The 19,134-nt window shown below is 39.9% G+C and overlaps 1 protein-coding gene across 1 annotated transcript; it reads left to right on the top strand.

Moving 5' to 3' along the window:
- The first annotated feature begins 1,120 nt into the window (after window positions 1-1,120).
- On the top strand, window positions 1,121-18,684 carry LOC110512886 (ectonucleoside triphosphate diphosphohydrolase 3). The gene is made up of 10 exons (XM_021593004.2): window positions 1,121-1,252; window positions 3,249-3,368; window positions 5,151-5,268; window positions 7,154-7,313; window positions 7,618-7,777; window positions 10,434-10,664; window positions 11,349-11,609; window positions 11,726-11,836; window positions 12,561-12,698; window positions 16,995-18,684. Exons 2-10 carry the CDS (start codon window positions 3,252-3,254, stop codon window positions 17,184-17,186), a joined length of 1,488 nt encoding a protein of 495 aa, XP_021448679.2. The 5' UTR covers window positions 1,121-1,252; window positions 3,249-3,251; the 3' UTR covers window positions 17,187-18,684.
- Window positions 18,685-19,134: the final 450 nt, after the last annotated feature.

Raw genomic sequence — 19,134 nt, forward strand, 5'->3', positions numbered from 1 at the left:
CTCTCTCCCTTTTCTGACAGCTGGAGCTGCAGTCCTTTCACCTTCTTCCATGGCATCTACATGCATTTGGATCTTGTGATTTTACCTTACAATTCTAAGAACTTCAAGTTAGCTAGCTAATAGGAAGTTAGCTAGCTGATGATATTTCATTCACTTAGCTACACAGTAAAGTCAGCTAGCTAGCAGCTCATACACAGTGGCACATCTGTTTGCTTTGCCACACCAGTGGAACCTTTCCAGGTCAAAAAGGTTCCATGAGGAACCAATCTGAGAAGGGTCTTCAAGGAACCTCCGTGTAAAGGTACAAACCACAACATTTTGGTGATGGGAGAGGTTCAATTTTGAACCTTTTTAATAATATATTGTAGAGGTGGCAGCCTATCAGAAGATTGGAGGCATGGATTATTGAAGGCATGGATTATTGGAGGCATGGATTATTGGAGGCATGGCTTTCAGATTGTTATTTTTGGCTACCCGTTAGAGTAAATGTCATATTAAGTTGTTACACTGCAAATTTCTACATACCTTGAATAATTATGCATATTCTTCCAATATAATATTAATATTTTAAGGTTACTGATTACATATAGTCATAGAATGGTAACCATTCCAACTTTGGATTTGCATAAACTCTTGAAGATCTCCAGGGTTCCTCGAGTCACCACAAATTCTAAGAGTATACTATACTGTATGTCAAATAGGTTGGGTTGATTCACTTACCTCACCTGTGTTGGAGGGTGAAACTAAACTTGCTACAGTGCACCCGATATTGGGTCAAATTCTAACTAATGTTCCATGCATTGTTTTCTTCACTGGGTTTCTGTAGAACTCTGCCTTGTGTTTAAACAATCAATCAATAAATGAAACACTTACCAAACACCCAATTGCAGTCAGTGTATGAGAGTGATCTACTGTAAATATTTAACTCAGGTCGTTATTGCAAAAGAGAAAGTGTTCTCAGTGACTTACCTAGTTTAAATAAAGGCTGTTGTGTGGTAGATTATCTCTATTGTCTATTTCTCCTAATATAAATTAAACAAACATCCCACCGCTTTCTTGATATTTGTCTTCTCAGATGGGAAGGGCCTCTGTTGGGTGTTGCTGGCCTGTGCTTGAGGCCCCTCCTTCTTGGAGTACAAGTCTCCTGGGCTGTTAGGCTGATCAATGAGGAATGAGGAGCTGTATTCTTCAGATCACTTACTTATGCTCTGCTGCTTCCAACTGACGAAGGAAGGTCAACACTCACTCTGAGGTAAGCTAACAGATCTACTCATTCATTCAGAAAAAGACCAGGGCGGATGTATTGTTATCTGCAGGGTAAGATACTGTGTGGAGACTACTCATTCTGACCTTTCATATTTAAGCCTATCATTTTTCCTATCCGTTTTTTTGTGTATTGCAGTTCATTTGAGTAATTCATGAAGATAATGTAATAACGATTAATTAATAATATCAATACGCTTTATTCCAATTTTGTATTGTCCTTTGAAGGAATACACCTTCAAACCATACTGTGTTAATTAAGCAAATGTTGAACTTTAAGAGATTAACAAAATTAACATGCATGTTTAACTAGGTAAAGAGGTGCAGAAGGACAGGTTTTGTCTTATTCCAAGCACCACAGCAAGAAACACTGTCTTGGTGTGCATGTTCTCGTGGAACTCTTTACCCGTAGCAAGTCATGTGAATAAAAACATTGCTGGTATTGTGCCTTGCCTTGGGGTGGAGACTGCTCAGTAGAGACGGAGAGTAGTAAGGTGCTTGGGGCACAGTGCCAATAGGTTGGGGGAGGTCAACATCTCACCCTCAGACACTAAAGGCAACATGATACATAGAAAGCAGCAGTATAATGCATTCTCACTGTTCCCAATGAAAAATTATTGGTTAGTTAACCTGCTGAATTCGATGTACATTCTGCTTCAGTATACACATTTCTCCATGTAAGAATGTGCAGGACAGTTAATACTCTGTAATTTGTATTATTTCCATGTATGAAGATGAAGTGAATGAAACAACAACATGTTCTGTATCTTAATTCATTCAAATCAGTGATTATGTAAGCTCTTTCAAAGCAGGTAGGCCTAATGCTTTGTGACCTCGATTTTGTGTATACTCCATATGGTATTTGAGGAAGTAAAATTATATATTTGTTGTTGGCTACTTTGTAGTCATCCTTGACATTAGGATGCAGTTACACCAGTGGTTACCAAGATGGTCCTAATTAAAAGATCAGAGGTTAGGACTGTAACCTTATATGAAACTTCATGTCTTTCAGCAGGCAAAAACTTAAGAGTTTAGTGTTTTGGGGGGGGGACAACATTACCACTGCACTACATTACATATCAGATCGCTATGCAATTAGAAAAGGTCTACAGCAGGGGTACTCTACTCTTACACTACGAGTTCCGGAGAATGCTGGTTTTCTGTTCTTCCTGATTATTAATTGCAAGCACCTGGTATAAATCAGAAGGGAACAATGACAAAATACAGTGGAACTGGTTTCGAGATCCAGAGTTGAGTTTGAGGGGCCTACAGTATCCTTGTAAGAAAGAACAACAGCCTTGTTGTTAATTTAACATTAGAAAACATCCCTTACAAGGTGTGAAAAACATTGGATTACCTCTGAGTCTGTGAAAGGCTTTAGCTCTGGAAATAGCTCCCACAGAGTCTGTCATCTCACAAATGACAACTGTGACCAGTGTGCTTGTTCACAGAGATAAACAGAAACAGTCACTTTATGGCTAAACTAGACCACTGACAGTCCTGTAGCTGATGACACAGCGCCCATGTCCCAAATGGCATCCTACTCCCTGTATAGTGCACACATTTTGATCAGTGCCTATAGGGCTCTTGTCAAAAGTAGTGCACTATGTAGGGAATAGGGTGCCATTTGGGACACAAACAATAGGTGATGACACTGACACACAGAAGAAAGAGATACTGGTGATATAATTGCTGTATTTATCAGCAGTTGCAAGCATGTAATTACTGTGTCATAACGTTCTCAAAAAAACAAAACAAAACAAAAAACAGACAGTTTATTTAGCTTATCAACCAGCTTATTATTAGAATCAGGTGTGCTAGATTATAGGGTTGGTGCCGAAACCTACAGGATGGTATAGCGCTCCAGGTACAGGGTTCAGCAGCCCTGCTTATTGCATTGGGGTTTGTTCAGTCTGTGTAAGGCCTGGACAACATGATAAATGTCAAATGTCAATGGCTAAAACATGCTGTCCTCTGCCCTACAGGAAATGGCAGGCAAGTTTTGGACATATCTAGCTTTCTTCTTTCTCCTGGCTAGTCTGGCTGTCATCATTACTATGTCCCTGATCCAGGGTCATAAGCGTGTCTTTGAGTCACGTCTGAAGGTAAAAACAACAAACACATTCCTGATCCTTCTCTTCTCAAAAAGCTGTATTGACAGTGTAAAGCATTTGCTAAATGACTAAAATGTAAATGAATGACCTGGTATTTACCCAGACATCAAGACAATCATCACAAACAGAAGGTGACAGATCAGACTGGGTCTCTACAGCCTGTTTAGGAGTCAGGCCAAACTACAGTGAATGGGGGCAGTTAGCGTAGATGGCATTATAAAGACCAGGGTGGTTTGTATTCATGGCAGGTTGGTGTTGGGGAAACATTTGCTGCGAGTGGGACACATTCAAAAGGAAGGACGACACTTGACTAGTTGACTGGATACAGCTTTGGGTAACAGGGTTAATACATGACTTCCTATTAATCAAAAGATGACTAACGTTTAATAACTCTGTGAAATGGAAACCAATCACCTTTAGTCAGCACACCATAAGAGAAGGGAAAACTAACTTAAACTCTGCAGGAACTGAGACTCTGAGGTTGGTTCAAATAGTATTTGTTTTCTTTCCAAAAAATGTAGCTGTGCTTTATTTAATCTTACTTGACGTAATGGAATGGTACTAATGGAAGTAATCCACAAAAGTGCAAAACCTGCCCATCTACCACTCCAGGACAGGCTCAACCAAACACTCAAAGATAGCAAATACTTGGCCTGTTTGAATCCATGTCTGGGTCTGGAATGTGTATTATTGCTGCCTTTTTCCATTTTTTATTAGGATCCCCATTAGCCAACACCAATGGCAACAGCTAGTCTTACTGGGGCCTGACACATAACATTTACCATTTACATACATTTAAAAACAATAACATGTAGTGTGGGCATGTGTTTGCATCTATCAGTACATGTCAGCACATACACACAAAAAATACACACAATCAGTCCTTTTGGACAGACGTGAGGGACAAACTTGAACCAGAATCTAGTTCCAGAGGGCAGAGCAAATCATTTCTATGGATTTGTCTTCATGCCTGAGTGAGTGTTTCCTGTGTTTACAGAGTAGCTGCATTTTTCATGTCTTTACGTTCTGTCCCTGTTCTCAGCTTTATGGAAGTAATAATCACACCATAATGGAGTGCAATCATTGTGCTTCTAGTCAATCAGGAACGGAGTGCAATAGCTGTGTGATAATGATGAGGTATTTGATGGACTGTATTTTAGGGGATTGTGGTTGTTTACCATAACATACATGATTGCCTTTCATTATACAACGATTATGTGCGTGCCACTGCATCATTTCATCATCTGATAGAATCCTCCTCCTCTTGGACAGCAGTAAAAAGTATGTTTTATCAATTGACTTTGACCTGTTTCGTTGTAAGAGTGAAGTAATCCTGCAGCAGGAGGATTTGATCATTCCAAACCAGAACATCTGATCATTTCTAACTGGAAATGAGTTTTGATAGGCTAGAGTAGGCTATAATTTAGGTGTAGCCTATGGTTGCATTTCGGATACACTTGTATATCGTAGTAGAGATCAATATCTATCTTGTGTTATTGAGCTATATAAAACAAAGGTTGTGTAAGGCTGCATTTCAGATACATTTCTGTACGTTTGAATGTTGCAGCAGTAGGACCTAAGGTAGTAAGACATTTATTCTGTCTGGTTCTTTAGTGTTTGAGCCAGCGAGAGAGAAAGAGAACTGCGGGTTTTCAGTGAATTAATAGCAAGGCTCATCTGCAACAAACAGTGATCAAATGAAGATAAAACATCTGTATATGAACTAGCATCTTGGATATGTAGTGTGATTTCCCTGCTCTCCTCTATATGCAGTATGGCATAGTAATCGACTCAGGCTCCTCCCGCTCTACTATGTATCTGTATCAATGGCCAGCCGAGAAGCAAAATAACACTGGAGTGGTGAGCCAGACACTCAGATGCATGGTCGCTGGTGAGTCTGCATGTTTTTTAAATGGTATTTTATTGGCCCAACCCTCTTCAGAGAACTAAAGAAATGTTTTATTTTCACAGCTATTTTGTGGAATAGACATTTTACATATATGCACAGTATTACAAAAACAGAAATATATGTTTGGGATAAACACATTAAATGTGGATACATAATACTGAGACATATCCGGTGTACATGATAGTGTTTTTGGTCCTAACTATTCTAGAGCATCAGCTTTTAATCCCACCCCTCAGCTACTTTCAGCCCATCCCACCTATCTCCGTACACCACCCTCTCTTGATTTCAATGTGACATGTATTTTTCAACTGTGCTGTGATGTCTTACATCAATTCTGAACCTTTCCAATTGCATAGTATCCATAAATTGTAAGTTAAAGATGAATATATTTGCTGAGAGTATTATTATATTGCTGATATATTGACTTTTGCTTTCCAAATCGTCCAATGGTACAATTTGTAGGGTTAATTTTAGATGAATGTTGTTATTTTTCAGCCTCTCCTGAACCTGTGACCCCAACAAGCTACATGGGGGCAAAACCAGAATCAATTATCGAATGATTATGTCTCTTCGCAGTTAAATCTGCAGAGCTGAGATGGTTGTATGCCTCATATACTGTATACTGTCTAACATTATGCAGCAAGAATGCTGTATAATAATTTACATTTAAAAACGGAGTCTGTATGTTCATATTGAGATGCAGTGTCACTGGTGAGTCTGCATCGTAATGTGATGAACCTGACACATTCTCACGCAGGTCACAATCTTGTCCTCATATTTTTTTTCTTGTATTTTACCCCCTTTTTCTCCCCAATTTCGATCTTGTCTTATCGCTGCTACTCCCCAATGGGATCGGCAGACAAAGGTTGAGTCATGCATCCTCTGAAACATGACCCGCCAAACCGCGCTTCTTAACACCTGCCCGCTTAACTCGGAAGCCAGCTGCAGGAAACACTGTACAACTAACGACCAAGGTCAGCCTGCCTGGCCTGCCAGAGCGTGATGAGACAACTAAAGCCCCCCCAGCCAAACTCTCCCCTAACCTGGACGACGCTGGGCCAATTGTGCTCCGCCTTATGGGACTCCCGATCACGGCCAGTTGTGACACAGCCTGGGATCAAACCCAGGTCTGTAGTGACACCTCTGGCACTGTGATGCAGAGCCATAGACCGCTGCGCCACTCGGGATGCCCTTGTACTTATCCTTTTTATGAAGATACCATAATACATTACATTTTGGAAAAGGACTTGCATGTGAAATGCACTTATCATCATTCAGCCTTTCAGTACTGAATCTCATACTCCTTTTATATACTATGTTGAAGGGCAATTCCGCCACTTTTCAGCCTCATATTCATCATCTCCAGCACCAACAAGTGTCTTAATATGCGTGTTTCTATGATATGTGGTTAAAAAGGTAAGAAGAAAGGTCCTAAAACAACGCTTCTCTGTGACATCACAAGGTAGGATGAAAAGTTTAAAAAACAGCAATTTCCAAAACCAGCAACCTAAGTTTCTAGACCAAGGGAGGGTCTTTTCTTGCTCCCACGTCACTGTGAACCTCATAGTGTTTGAAAATAACAGTTTTTTACTTTTGATGATGTCATCAGGTAGAACTTTTTAACTTTATAGTTTTTTTCTACAAAACATGTACTGCTTTCACAAATGTTGAAACTGGTCTTGTGCTGGAGATAATGAAAATGAGGTTGAGAAGTGGTGCAGTTGCCGCTTAAGCACCTGGTTTAAAAGCACTATACATTTAATCCAGTGTTGTATAGTGATGCAGACTTGCTAGCTATCTAGTGCATCAATTGCTTGTGAGAACAAGTATTGTATGACTCTGAGCTCAGTCTGATTTGATTCCCTAGGCCCTGGTATCTCGGATATGTTAGTTGACAATGCACAGGACCAACAGTCCTGGGTGTCGATCAGAGAATGTATGAACAACATCACAAAAATCGTCCCCGCAGACCAACACAATTCAACCATCCTCTACCTTGGGGCAACTGCTGGGATGAGACTGCTACAGTGAGTTGTGGGTTTGTCTTCCTCCAGTGTGAGCGTACCTCACCAATCTTCTAGGTATGGAGTCCTTTACAGTCTATCTGGCTGACCTATCTCTGCTGTTGCACTTCTGGGAATGGATCCACGGTAGATACAGAAGTAGACGTGTGCATGCGCACACATGCACACACATACTGATCCCACACACAGAATACTAATAGGTTTTACACCATATTTAATCAACCTACTGTAGGCCTATTATTGACCTCGACATTCTCTACTGGAGATAATATGCAACCTCAAAATGTATCTCTCTCTTGATTACAAGTTCACAGAATGAAACTAAATCCAATGAGATCTTAAAGAACCTGCAGAACTACCTCCAATCTCTGCCGTTTAACTTCCAAAACGCCTCCATCATGTCAGGGGACGAGGAGGGGCTGTACGGCTGGATCACCGTCAACTATCTGATGGGAAACTTCCTGGAGGTACATTACAATTTTACATTAACTTCAAAACATTTACATTAACTTTAGAAATACCTAAATAACTCGTAGGCATACAGTGGGGCAAAAAGGTATTTAGTCAGCCATCAATTGTGCAAGTTCTCCCACTTAAAAAGATGAGAGAAGATGAGACAAAATTAGATTTTTTCTCTCCAGAAAATCACATTGTAGGATTTTTAATGAATTTATTTGCAAATTGTGGTGGAAAATAAGTATTTGGTCAATAACAAAAGTTTATCTCAACACTTTGTTATATACCCTTTGTTGGCAATGACAGAGGTCGAACGTTTTCTGTAAGTTTTCACACACTGTTGCTGGTATTTTGTCCCATTCCTCCATGCAGATCTCCTCTAGAGCAGTGATGTTTTGGGGCTGTTGCTGGGCAACACAAACTTTCAACTCCCTCCAAAGATTTTCTATGGGGTTGAGATCTGGAGACTGGCTAAGCCACTCTAGGACCTTGAAATGCTTCTTACGAAGCCACTCCTTCGTTGCCAGGGCGGTGTGTTTGGGATCATTGTCTTGCTGTAAGACCCAGCCACGTTTCATCTTTAATTCCCTTGCTGATGGTAGGCTTTGTTACTTTGGTCCCAGCTCTCTGCAGGTCATTCACTAGGTCCCCCTGTGTGGTTCTGGGATTTCTGCTCACCATTCTTGTAATCATTTTGACCCCACGGGGTGAGATCTTGCGTGGAGCCCCAGATTGAGGGAGATTATCAGTGGTCTTGTATGTCTTCCATTTCCTAATAATTGCTCCCACAGTTGATTTCTTCAAACCAAGCTGCTTACCTATTGCAGATTCAGTCTTCCCAGCCTGGTGCAGGTCTACAATTTTGTTTCTGATGTCCTTTGACAGCTTTTTGGTCTTGGCCGTAGTGGAGTTTGGAGTGTGACTGTTTGTGGTTGTGGACAGGTGTCTTTTATACTGATAACAAGTTCAAACAGGTGCCATTAATACAGGTAACGAGTGGAGGACAGAGGAGCCTCTTAAAGAAGAAGTTACAGGTCTGTGAGAGCCAGAAATCTTGCTTGTTTGTAGGTGACCAAATACTTATTTTCCACCATAATTTGCAAATAAATTCATTAAAAATCCTACAATGTGATTTTTTGGATTTTTTTTCTAATTTTGTCTGTCATAGTTGAAGTGTACCTTGGCCCACTGTATGTATATGTACTGATGTGTGGGTAACTGTCAGTAATGTGTGTAAGTGTATGTTGGAACTATTTTTGGTTCTATTGTTCTTATTTAAAATGTGTGTCGTTCTGTCCTTGAGCTGTTCTTGTTTATTGATGCTCTGTATTATGTCATGTTTTATGTTTTGTGTGGATCCCAGGAAGAGTAACTGCTGCTTCAGCAACAGCTAATGTGAATAAAAAATATAACAAATATTTAAAAAAATGGAAATTTGAACACAAAATCAATGTTTATACAGTATATACTGTAGGGGGTAGATAAGATAAATATTGCAGACAGATTGTGGTTTATATATATTTATATCATATATTATATGGAAAGTGGAAATCAAAACTGGATGTTTTTGAAGAAAAAAAAAATATATATATATGGGGGGATTGGAAATGATGCAGACAATTATTTCCAATCCCCCACATATTTTTTCTTATTTTTAAAATATATTTTCCTTCTTTATTATTTGACCATAACCCTACCACCCCTCCCCTAATTGAAGTTAACTCATGGACAACAATACTTAGTCTCCTACTTCCAGCTTATACATACCATATACATTTTATGGACACGGTACAGTTTACATCAGTTACCTTTTATTTGATACATTTTTTACCCTTCAGCTACCCTCAACCCCTCATTTATTTCTGAAAAACATCCAGTTTTGATTTCTATTTGCAATTTTTTCTTTAACTGCGCTGTGATGCTTCACAAAAGTTCTGAACCTTACTATTCTCAGTTTCTATAGATTGTAAATGAAAGATGATTTTTTTTAAAAATAGTTATATTATATCATTGATCGAATGACCATGGCTTTCCATGTCACCCAGCAGTGCTTTTAGCAGAGTTAGCTTTAGGTAAATGTTGTGATTTTTCAGACATTCCTGAACCTGCGACCAAAAACAAGCTACTGCTATGTGCAGTACCAAAACAAGTGACCTAATGAATCTGTCTCCTTGCAGCAAAATCTGCAGAACTGGGATGGTTGTATCCCCAATCCATTAAATTGGTTGCAAGGATTTTGTATAATCATTTAAATTGAAAAACTCAAAGTTTTGAATCCGGCGTTGTTTTGTATACCAGTTAATAAACCATGTGCTATGGAATCAGTATGGCACAGCTGTCATTTTTCTTGTCCTTAAATGGACCTGGTATATTTTTTTATTGATCCAAAAAGATTTTGACCAACTTTGGTCTTCAATGCAGGGCCGACAGACAAGCTCCTTAGCTTCTACAATGCTTAAAATAAGACTCTTTTGCGGCTCTATATTGAACCTTTTTGAGGACCATGTACGAAGCGAGCCATTGAACCCTTCAATATGGCAACATTTATTCTAGCAGTGTAGGGTTTATATCTGAATGAATTTATCACAATAGAGTACAGTTCTCATCGCTGTGTTTCATAAAGATCATAATTGATTTGAAAACATCAATCTATCCTCTGGTTTGTAGAGAAACATATGGAACATGTGGGTGCGTCCTGCCGGAGGGAAGATGGTGGGCTCCATGGATCTAGGAGGGGCTTCCACCCAGATAGCGTTCACCCTCCCAGATCCCAACGCCCGAGGAACAGACATCATGCGGGTCTCCCTCTATGGCTACGAATACAACATCTACACTCACAGCTTCTTGTGTTATGGGAAGAACGAGGCAGAGAAGAGAGTCCTCGCTGCTTTAGTGAAGGTACTGTGTACAGGAAATCTGGGTTTACTTCAAATAGTATTTGTTTTCTTCCAAATACCTGATTGGTCAAGCCTGGAGTGCGAAATGGGCTGGGACTATTCCAGCGGTAAAGTAGTTGAAAGAAAATAAACACTATTTGAACCCAGAATCTGTTAGGATGTCATCCCTCACATTAATTCCTGGCAGCACTGTCAGCATGATGATGATGATGCTGCTTTTATACTTAGCTAAGTGTTGTTTTTTGTGTAATTAATGCAATCCCTCTGGCTAAGTCCACAACACCCATTAATATCTAATTACCACACCCTATGAAATCTGAGGACACCTCATTACCTTGACACTTTACTGTCTCTCGGAGATGAGGCATTATGGTGCATTATGGTATTAACCGTATTGATCTGTCCATTTCTATATGGTTTGCTTTGCAAGCTTGGTCGAAAAGTGTCTGTTTTGCTAGGATGCATGCACAACTGAAGACAGCCATTTTGAGGAGACAACAATGTAAATAGTGGTCCCACTTTACTTATAGTAGTTCTTATACCTGTGTAGCCTAGTAACGCTGTAATTACTACAGTAGACAAGAGGTTCAAGCTCAGCTATTGATCCTTTGGATTCCTTCTTCACGAATGTTCAAGTGACATACTGTAAATACTTTTACTGTGCTCTCTTTGTCTCACTGATCAGAACTCTGAGAACGCTACACATGTGACCAACCCCTGCTTCAATCTTGGTTACAACATGACTGTGTCGGCTGAGTCCATCTTTGGGACTGAGTGCATAAAAACGCCTGCCGACTATGACCCCAAGCAGATGATCACCCTGAAGGGGTCATCAGACAACGGAGCCTGTAGGGATGTGGTGCAATCCATATTTGACCTGACCTGCACGAAGAACTGTTCCTTTGACAGAGTATACCAACCATCCGTGGGACCCGGGGACTTTCTGGTACACGCGTGCACGCACACAGACAGACAGACATACTGTATATATAGGGCATATTTTGCAGTTATCCATAAAATCTTGTGTCTGTCTGAGCTCCTAACGTGTGTTCCATCCCTCAGGCCTATGCTGGGTTCTTCTACACTGCTCAGGCTGTTGGGCTGAAAGGCATTTCACAACTGGACCAGTGGAACTCCTCTACCTGGGAATTCTGCTCCTGGGATTGGCCCACCGTGAGTCCATGTTGTTGTTGTAGTTGTTGAGGTTTTTGTTGTTGGTGGTGGTAGAGGTCACTCTGCTCCATGGACTGGACCCCTGGGAGTCCTTTTACACTGGCAGCTACTGACGTAGGATCTTAATTTGAGCCAGTGTGCTACAGCAGGAAAATAATCCTGCAGCAACAGGAAATGTGAATTATTATGTGGATTATAATTAATTGTATTTTTTTGTAGGGGATTATACTTTTTTCATTTTTTTCAAAACTAGAATACACTACAAGTTTCTCAGCAACAAAATAGTGGTCATATTAAGATCCTACATCTGTGCAGCAATTTTCACATTTATAGCTGTGACAGAGAAAGGGAAGAGCTTGACATTAGCTAAAATAGGGGTAAGCATAGAAGTAAAATATGAGTAAATATATGTTCTATTTAATGATGTGGGGTAAGCTTACTCCACCTGAGAAAGAGTGGCCATGCATTCCACTGTACTGCACCATCTGAGGTTAATTTATGATGACCTTTCCTGGGTGCTGTTTTACATGGAACTTCACACAGACAACAGAGACATATTTTGTAAGACGGGTGCTGTCCAACAATTATCAAGGTTATTGCAATTATTAGATGGTTATTGTACTATTAGAAATGTATCAGAATAAATTATTAGAAAATTGCCTCAACACATGGAAAATGTAATGGATAGACAAATGGAATGTTGTTTTTTTCCCTTCTTTTTTAGCTCACGCTAAAAAAGGGCTGGATAGCTGAAAAATACAGAAGGTCCTACTGCTATTCAGCACATTACGTCCAGACATTACTTGCAAATGGCTACAAGTTCAATAAAGACACTTGGAAACACATTGACTTCCAAAAACAGGTAAGTGTGGCAGAATTCAGCCAGGTACCTTGGAGGATCCAAACACATGCTTCCAAATGAAACACATGTTTTTATGGTCATATACTGTACTGCAAAAAGAGAAACCAATATAAATGGTGGGTATACTTTCATTAACAGAGGTCAAGATCTTGACAAGGATGCGGCTAGAATCGTTTCCTATGCCCCCAGGAAATGGAACTTGTGATGGAAGTCCAGACTGGAACTTCCAGCTGAAGTCTTTGCCTGTTAGACTCAATGAAGTGTAACATGAAGTTTTTCTTTCAAAATCAAAGCACAACACAGACTGGTTACAGTAGCTTGTTTGACATGATGAAAAATGGGGGATTTGTCCCCCAAGATGACTATTCTCTGTTTTTCATTCTTACAAACAAGCGAGCTACTGTCTCTCTGTCCTTTGTGTTTTGGGTGTCAGGAGAAATTGATGCCCTTTGTCCCATCATCAGAGGGGGTTGAAAGGCATGATTTCTTCAGTGGAAGAAAAGACAGATTTTAGAGTCATTTTCCCCCTGGGGGGCATAGTTTGCCTCAATTATTTATAAACGGCAATTACTCTTCTAACTTGTAATGTTCATTATTCATTGTTGTCTTTCAGCCTTTTCCAATAGACTATTGATGTTAAAAAAGAAGGCAGGTCGCCCTTGATACAAGTCAGTATTCCAAGTCCATCCATGTCTGATGATGTTGGGAGACGATGTGGAAACCGGCCAGTAGGGGCAACAGTGAGCTCTGTTATCTTCAATTAGGTTTAGGTTTTGCTAGGGCGTTGTTGACGGGATGGCGAATGGGCGTAAGCATCTATAACTTCGAAATTTGACGTTTGAGAAACATGGATGAACGTCTAATTCTGATGTGAGACTGTGAGAGCTTGTAGCAAAAAAATATATGATAGAGGATGCCAGAATTGGGAAAAGGGTCAGGATTTCTGAACTCCAAATCGACCACTAGTCCCTACTCTCCTGCCACTCATGTAGATCAGAGAGGATTGGAGAGGTGGAAGTAGTAAGGAGATATTTCCACCTAGCCAATCAGAAGGTAATATTGACCTAATTTTTATACTGTATCCATCCAATCCTATCAGATCTAATGTAGTAATGTGACCATTTGGAATTTAGCAATAATCTGTTTTTAAGTCTGTTTGTCCCATAAATCTTAGGCTGGGGTGGGGTGATGGGGTGATGGAGATAGGGGTTTATAGGTGTGGCAGTGAAACATTTGAGGTTTTGCAAAGATAGGTTTAAGCTTCCTCAACTACATAAACCGAGGCAATGCATTCCATGACTATTGGGATCTGTAGATAAATAAGGAGAACAGGTCAGTTGTGTTGAACCATCAGGGGTTAATTTATGAGGACCTCAGGTAGCCTAGTGGTTAGAGCATTGGGCCAGTAACCGGAAAGTTGCTGGATTGAATCCCAAAGCTGACAAGGTAAAAATCTGTCGTTCTACCCCTGAGCAAGGCAGTTAACCCACTCTTCCCCGGGCGCTGAAGATGCGAATGCCGATTAAGGCAGGTCCCTGCACCTCTCTGATTCAGAGGGGTTGGGTTAAATGCGGAAGACACATTTCAGTTGAATACATTTAGTTGGATAACTGACTAGGTATCCCCCTTCCCCTGTCTTGTCTGTCCCCTAGGGTGTAGGAGACAGTGGTATTCAAAGGTGGGATTGCCAAATTTAAAACGTTTTTAAAATTAAGAGTACATACTATTTTATTGGACAATATAAAACATTTTTTTTATGAAAGATCATTTGAAACTACAATTTTATGGAATAAATGTGTTTATTGCTTCTCTTCATTTTTATAAGAGAGCTGAACATTTCATGAATTGAAGGTTATTTGTTGATGTGAAAATCAAAATGTACCAATTTTAAGGTTGTATTATTAGATTTGGGGTGGGCTGGGATCGCCATAATTTCGAACGAAAAAAATGGGGCACCCAGAAATTCCTTGTTCCGTTTCCGGTTCTTGTTTTATCATCTCTTCATATGGGACCCAGAACTTAATCGAGAAGCTGACCAAAGAATGTAGTTTTGGGTTAACCAAGATTAGGTTGTAGGGCAGGGCAGACTAAACTGGGGCCCGTGGGCCAACGTTTGGTTTGACCCGCCAGAATAATTTTTTAAGCTTAGTCAGAGTTAGAAAAGTAGAATACACAAGGTGCAATTTCGAAATTTGGTAGTGCATTAGGAGTCTACAGTTCTACTAGTAATCATCACCAAATGAACAACCAGGCACACAGGGCATGTTCCCTGGAGCCCTGACCTCTAGGGGGGCCCCATTGATTTAGTTAGTCACTCAGAAAACATATGAACATGGCATAAGTCATGGCAAAATGTGTAGAACGGCAGGAAATTCGCTTTAAAACTGCAACAAAAAACACCTCATGGCAAAATGTGTAGAATTGCAGGATATTACCTTTGAAACTGCAACATTTTCTCAACTTCCTATGGAAACATGAATAGAATTGCATGAAAATTGTTTTAAAACTGCCACATTTTCTCTACACCTATGGCAAATGTGTAGAATTGCAGAGAATTTACTTTAACACTGAAAAAAAAAATACCAAGAGGGTTGGCACTAAAAAGTTTTGCCCACGAGGTGGGTGGGTGGGCCTCCCAACCAAATGTCGATTAGGGTCCCCAAAATGGCGCTTCTGCCTGATGTTTTCCTGAAGGTTCCAATACCTTTCTGGTGCATTTCTGTTACTTCCTGCTGAAAATACAAATTGTTACACCTTCTTATTTTCAAGTTATGAGCCTTATGAACATATAGACCGTTTCTGTGCCACAACGGTTACATTTTTTCATTCATCTTTAACTTCTTGCTCCTACTTGAGACGCAGACGTCTCAAGTAGGCACCTGGAAATGCAAATGCACTACGCTAAATGCTAAATGTACTCGTTAAAACTCAAACGTTCATTAAAATACACATGCAGGGTATTGAATTAAAGCTACACTCGTTGTGAATCTAGCCAACAAGTCAGATTTTTAAAATGCTTTTCGGCGAAAGCATGAGAAGCTATTATCTGATAGCATGCAACACCCCAAAATGCCTGAAGGCGACGTAAACAAAAGAATTAGCGTAGCCGGCGCTACACAAAAACGCAGAAATAAAATATAAAACATTCATTACCTTTGATGATATTCTTTGTTGGCACTCCTATATGTCCCATAAACATCACAAATTGGTTAATACTGGTAATAAGAATGTGTTGATAGGTGTCAAGTTATATTGCTACAATTTTATTAATGCTTGAAGTGTGATTTTACGATGGCTTACTGAAAAGTTGTTGTTTAAATACCCTAACAAGCTATTGTTTACCTGTAATTTTTCTAAATAGATAATGTCTATTTGTTCAGCCTGTGGCCCATCACTCAGATTATATTTTGGCCCACCAAGCCCAAAAGTGTGATCACCCCTGGTGTAGGGGCTATGGTGTAAGGCAGGGGTCCCCAAACATTTTTGGTCTGTGATCCCATTTTGATATCAATAAAATGTTCGCCACCCCATCATGCAAAAAAAGTGATGTAGTCAACGGCCAATATTAACTTTTTGAATAGGTGTATTGACAGTTTATTACAAATCAGTCTGACAGAACTTCAATCTGAAGAAAGTATAGTTTGAAGTGGCTGAATTGCATCAGAAAGGTATTGGGAGGGTCAGAAGATCATCAGGCAATAATATTGTATGATCTTCTGTGTAGAAAATAACACATAATTGATGTTCTCCCCCCCCACTATGATTTAGTATTGTCCACTCTGTTCTAATGAGGCTTGTGGACATCGTGGAGGGAAACAGACACATACATGTTTCTGAGAGTCTCATCTTTCAGTGATGGGGTCATAGTATTTTGTTAAAACAGTTAACAAGTTAAAACAGCTTAAACAGTTCAAAAGATAGAGCCACATTTTTTGGCAGAAAACAGAAACCCCGTTGTTTATTACAACCACATCTAGCGGCTACCAGAAGTTACTGACACAATAAATCAAGCGACCCCGGTTTAGTTTCACTCGCGACCCCATTTTCAAATCAGGAGACCCCTAGTTTGGGAAACACATGTCTGTTTTAAGTGAGTCTGTCTGTCTTCAAACTGTCTTGTCAATCCTCTACTGTGTGGTGTGCCCCCTAGGGGTCGGCAGGGGGGCACCGGGTAAAATGACCCAAGTGAAAAAGTCTGGGAACCCCTATTCGCAGGTGTAGGGGCTTGTGGTCAATAGTCTGTTTTAAGTGAGTGTCTGTCTGTCTCTCCTCACGCTGTCTCTCTGTCCCCTCCAGGTACATAACACAAGTATAGGCTGGAGTCTGGGCTACATGCTACATACATCTAACATGATCCCTGCTGAGGCCAAGCTGGTGCGTCTGCCCATGGCCAACTCTGTGTTCAGTGGCCTCCTCTTCCTCTTCACCGCCCTCACCATCGTCAGTGTCATGTTTCTGATCATCAAGGCTGTGCGTGCCTGCTACTGACCCCCACTAGAGGGCAGAGTGTTCAAATTACAGTTACACCTAGGGTTGCAAAATTACAGTAACTTTCCCAAAATGTTTTTTTTCCAGAAATCCGGGTTGGAAGATTCCTGGAATCAGGAGGGAATGAGCAGGAAATCTGGGAATCTACCAACTGGGATTTCTAGAAAACCTTGGAATTTTGGGAAAGTTACAGCAGTTTTTCAACCATAGTTACACCCGATGGAGGAAAGTGCTTCTGGTCCCACCCAGACACAGTTACAGCAGGCAACAATAGAACATGGATAGGAGGAAGGTATTATCACCAGGTATTATCATCATCAGTTAAAGAGATTTAACAGGATCTTAAAGCTCCCATGCAGTCTTATTCATTTTATTTTTTAAATCAACACTATATGTCTAATAAATCACTGTGTGTGTTTATTTCATGAAAATAACTCCAAACATATTTGCTATTATTTATTTTCCTGAGCCTCCTTTTGCCATTGAAATGCTCAGTCTGATCGTGTGGGTGTGTTGATACAAATGTAAATATATTTACATACACATCCCTGATTGGCAGATAGGATCGTCTAGACTCTAGACTAGAGCTTACCCCGCTTACCCCTTCAAAGTAGGATGAAACATATGCAAATAAAAGTTGACTGGTCATTGGTCAAAATAATCAGATTGTGTTGTCATACTGTGGGACAAAAATTCCCTCCCACCTAAACAGTGTTGTTTTGACCTCATAGTGTAGAAATATAATTAAAAAAAAAGGGGAAATCACGTTTTGACTGCACTGCCCCTTTAAGCACTTACAAAAGCATAACATATTGTACAAATTTAAATTCGTAACATATCATATGCATTGCAGGGGAATAAAAAAAATTATTTTGCAAGAGGTATCATATCATACAAAATGGATACAATTGTACACAATTGTGCAACATTTTCGGGGTATTTTGGGGTACTTTCAAAACTACTGGCTGAAATTATACAAAACATAATAATGTATCTTAAGCTGTTAAAAGGATCTCCATTCCATGTGTTTGAGTGTTTTCAGTGAGAAGATACACTTGAGGGTCAGTAATGCATTATAAGATCTTGTTCGCTGCTTTAGGCTCATCCCAAACAGATGAATGAGACAATTCTAAGAGATTCAGTGACTTCAAACACTCAGTTGGTCTTTAAAGTATGATAAAAGAGAACTATTAATTGCATAATGAACTGCTGAGCAAAAATGATCGCCATTTGCACTAAGTCATCAGCTATACAGTACTGGAGATCAGGAGGTTGAATTAAGGTTGAAGGTAGCATGGAAATGACTAACCTGAAATGACTAAAATGTCTTTATTACATATTTTGCTGGATGGCATGGCATTGTCGGTTATCTACCTCCGAGATCTTGCATGTTTCTCGTCTGATGTACTATATCAGCAAATCCTTGTCATGCGGTCATTTTTTGTTGGTTGAATGTTCCATATTAACAATAAACTGAACATTACCCATGATGTTATCATCTCTAGACTCCAGCTAGTTATATATGTTTCCTTCCTCTTTACCTTACTTAGCCTACGTCCCCCTGTAGACTTTATGTATGTGTTCTGATTCACCACATTTGTGTGCACCTGTACTTTCCCCTTCAGAAGGGTGGAGATTTGGGATGTATTTTCCTTTTTAATCCGTTTTTGACTGCAAGGTTAACAGCTACAGTACCAGAAGGGGGCAGTCCTTGACCATAAAGATTTACCTAGTGAGCCAAGAATTGACATCCTTTGTCCATTGTCTTTTAATCCGTTCATGGTTGAAAAGCACCTCATCTTCAGAGAAATCAAACAGTTTTTTCTTCATCTCTGAAGAGGATAGAACCCTATGGGCCAGTTTCCCAGACACAGATAAAGCCTAATGCTAGACTAAAACGCACTTTCAATGGAGATTAGGTTGAGCATGTTTTTTAGTCCAAGACTAG

Source organism: Oncorhynchus mykiss, chromosome 3 (genome assembly GCF_013265735.2).
Source record: "Oncorhynchus mykiss isolate Arlee chromosome 3, USDA_OmykA_1.1, whole genome shotgun sequence".
NCBI lineage: Eukaryota > Metazoa > Chordata > Actinopteri > Salmoniformes > Salmonidae > Oncorhynchus > Oncorhynchus mykiss.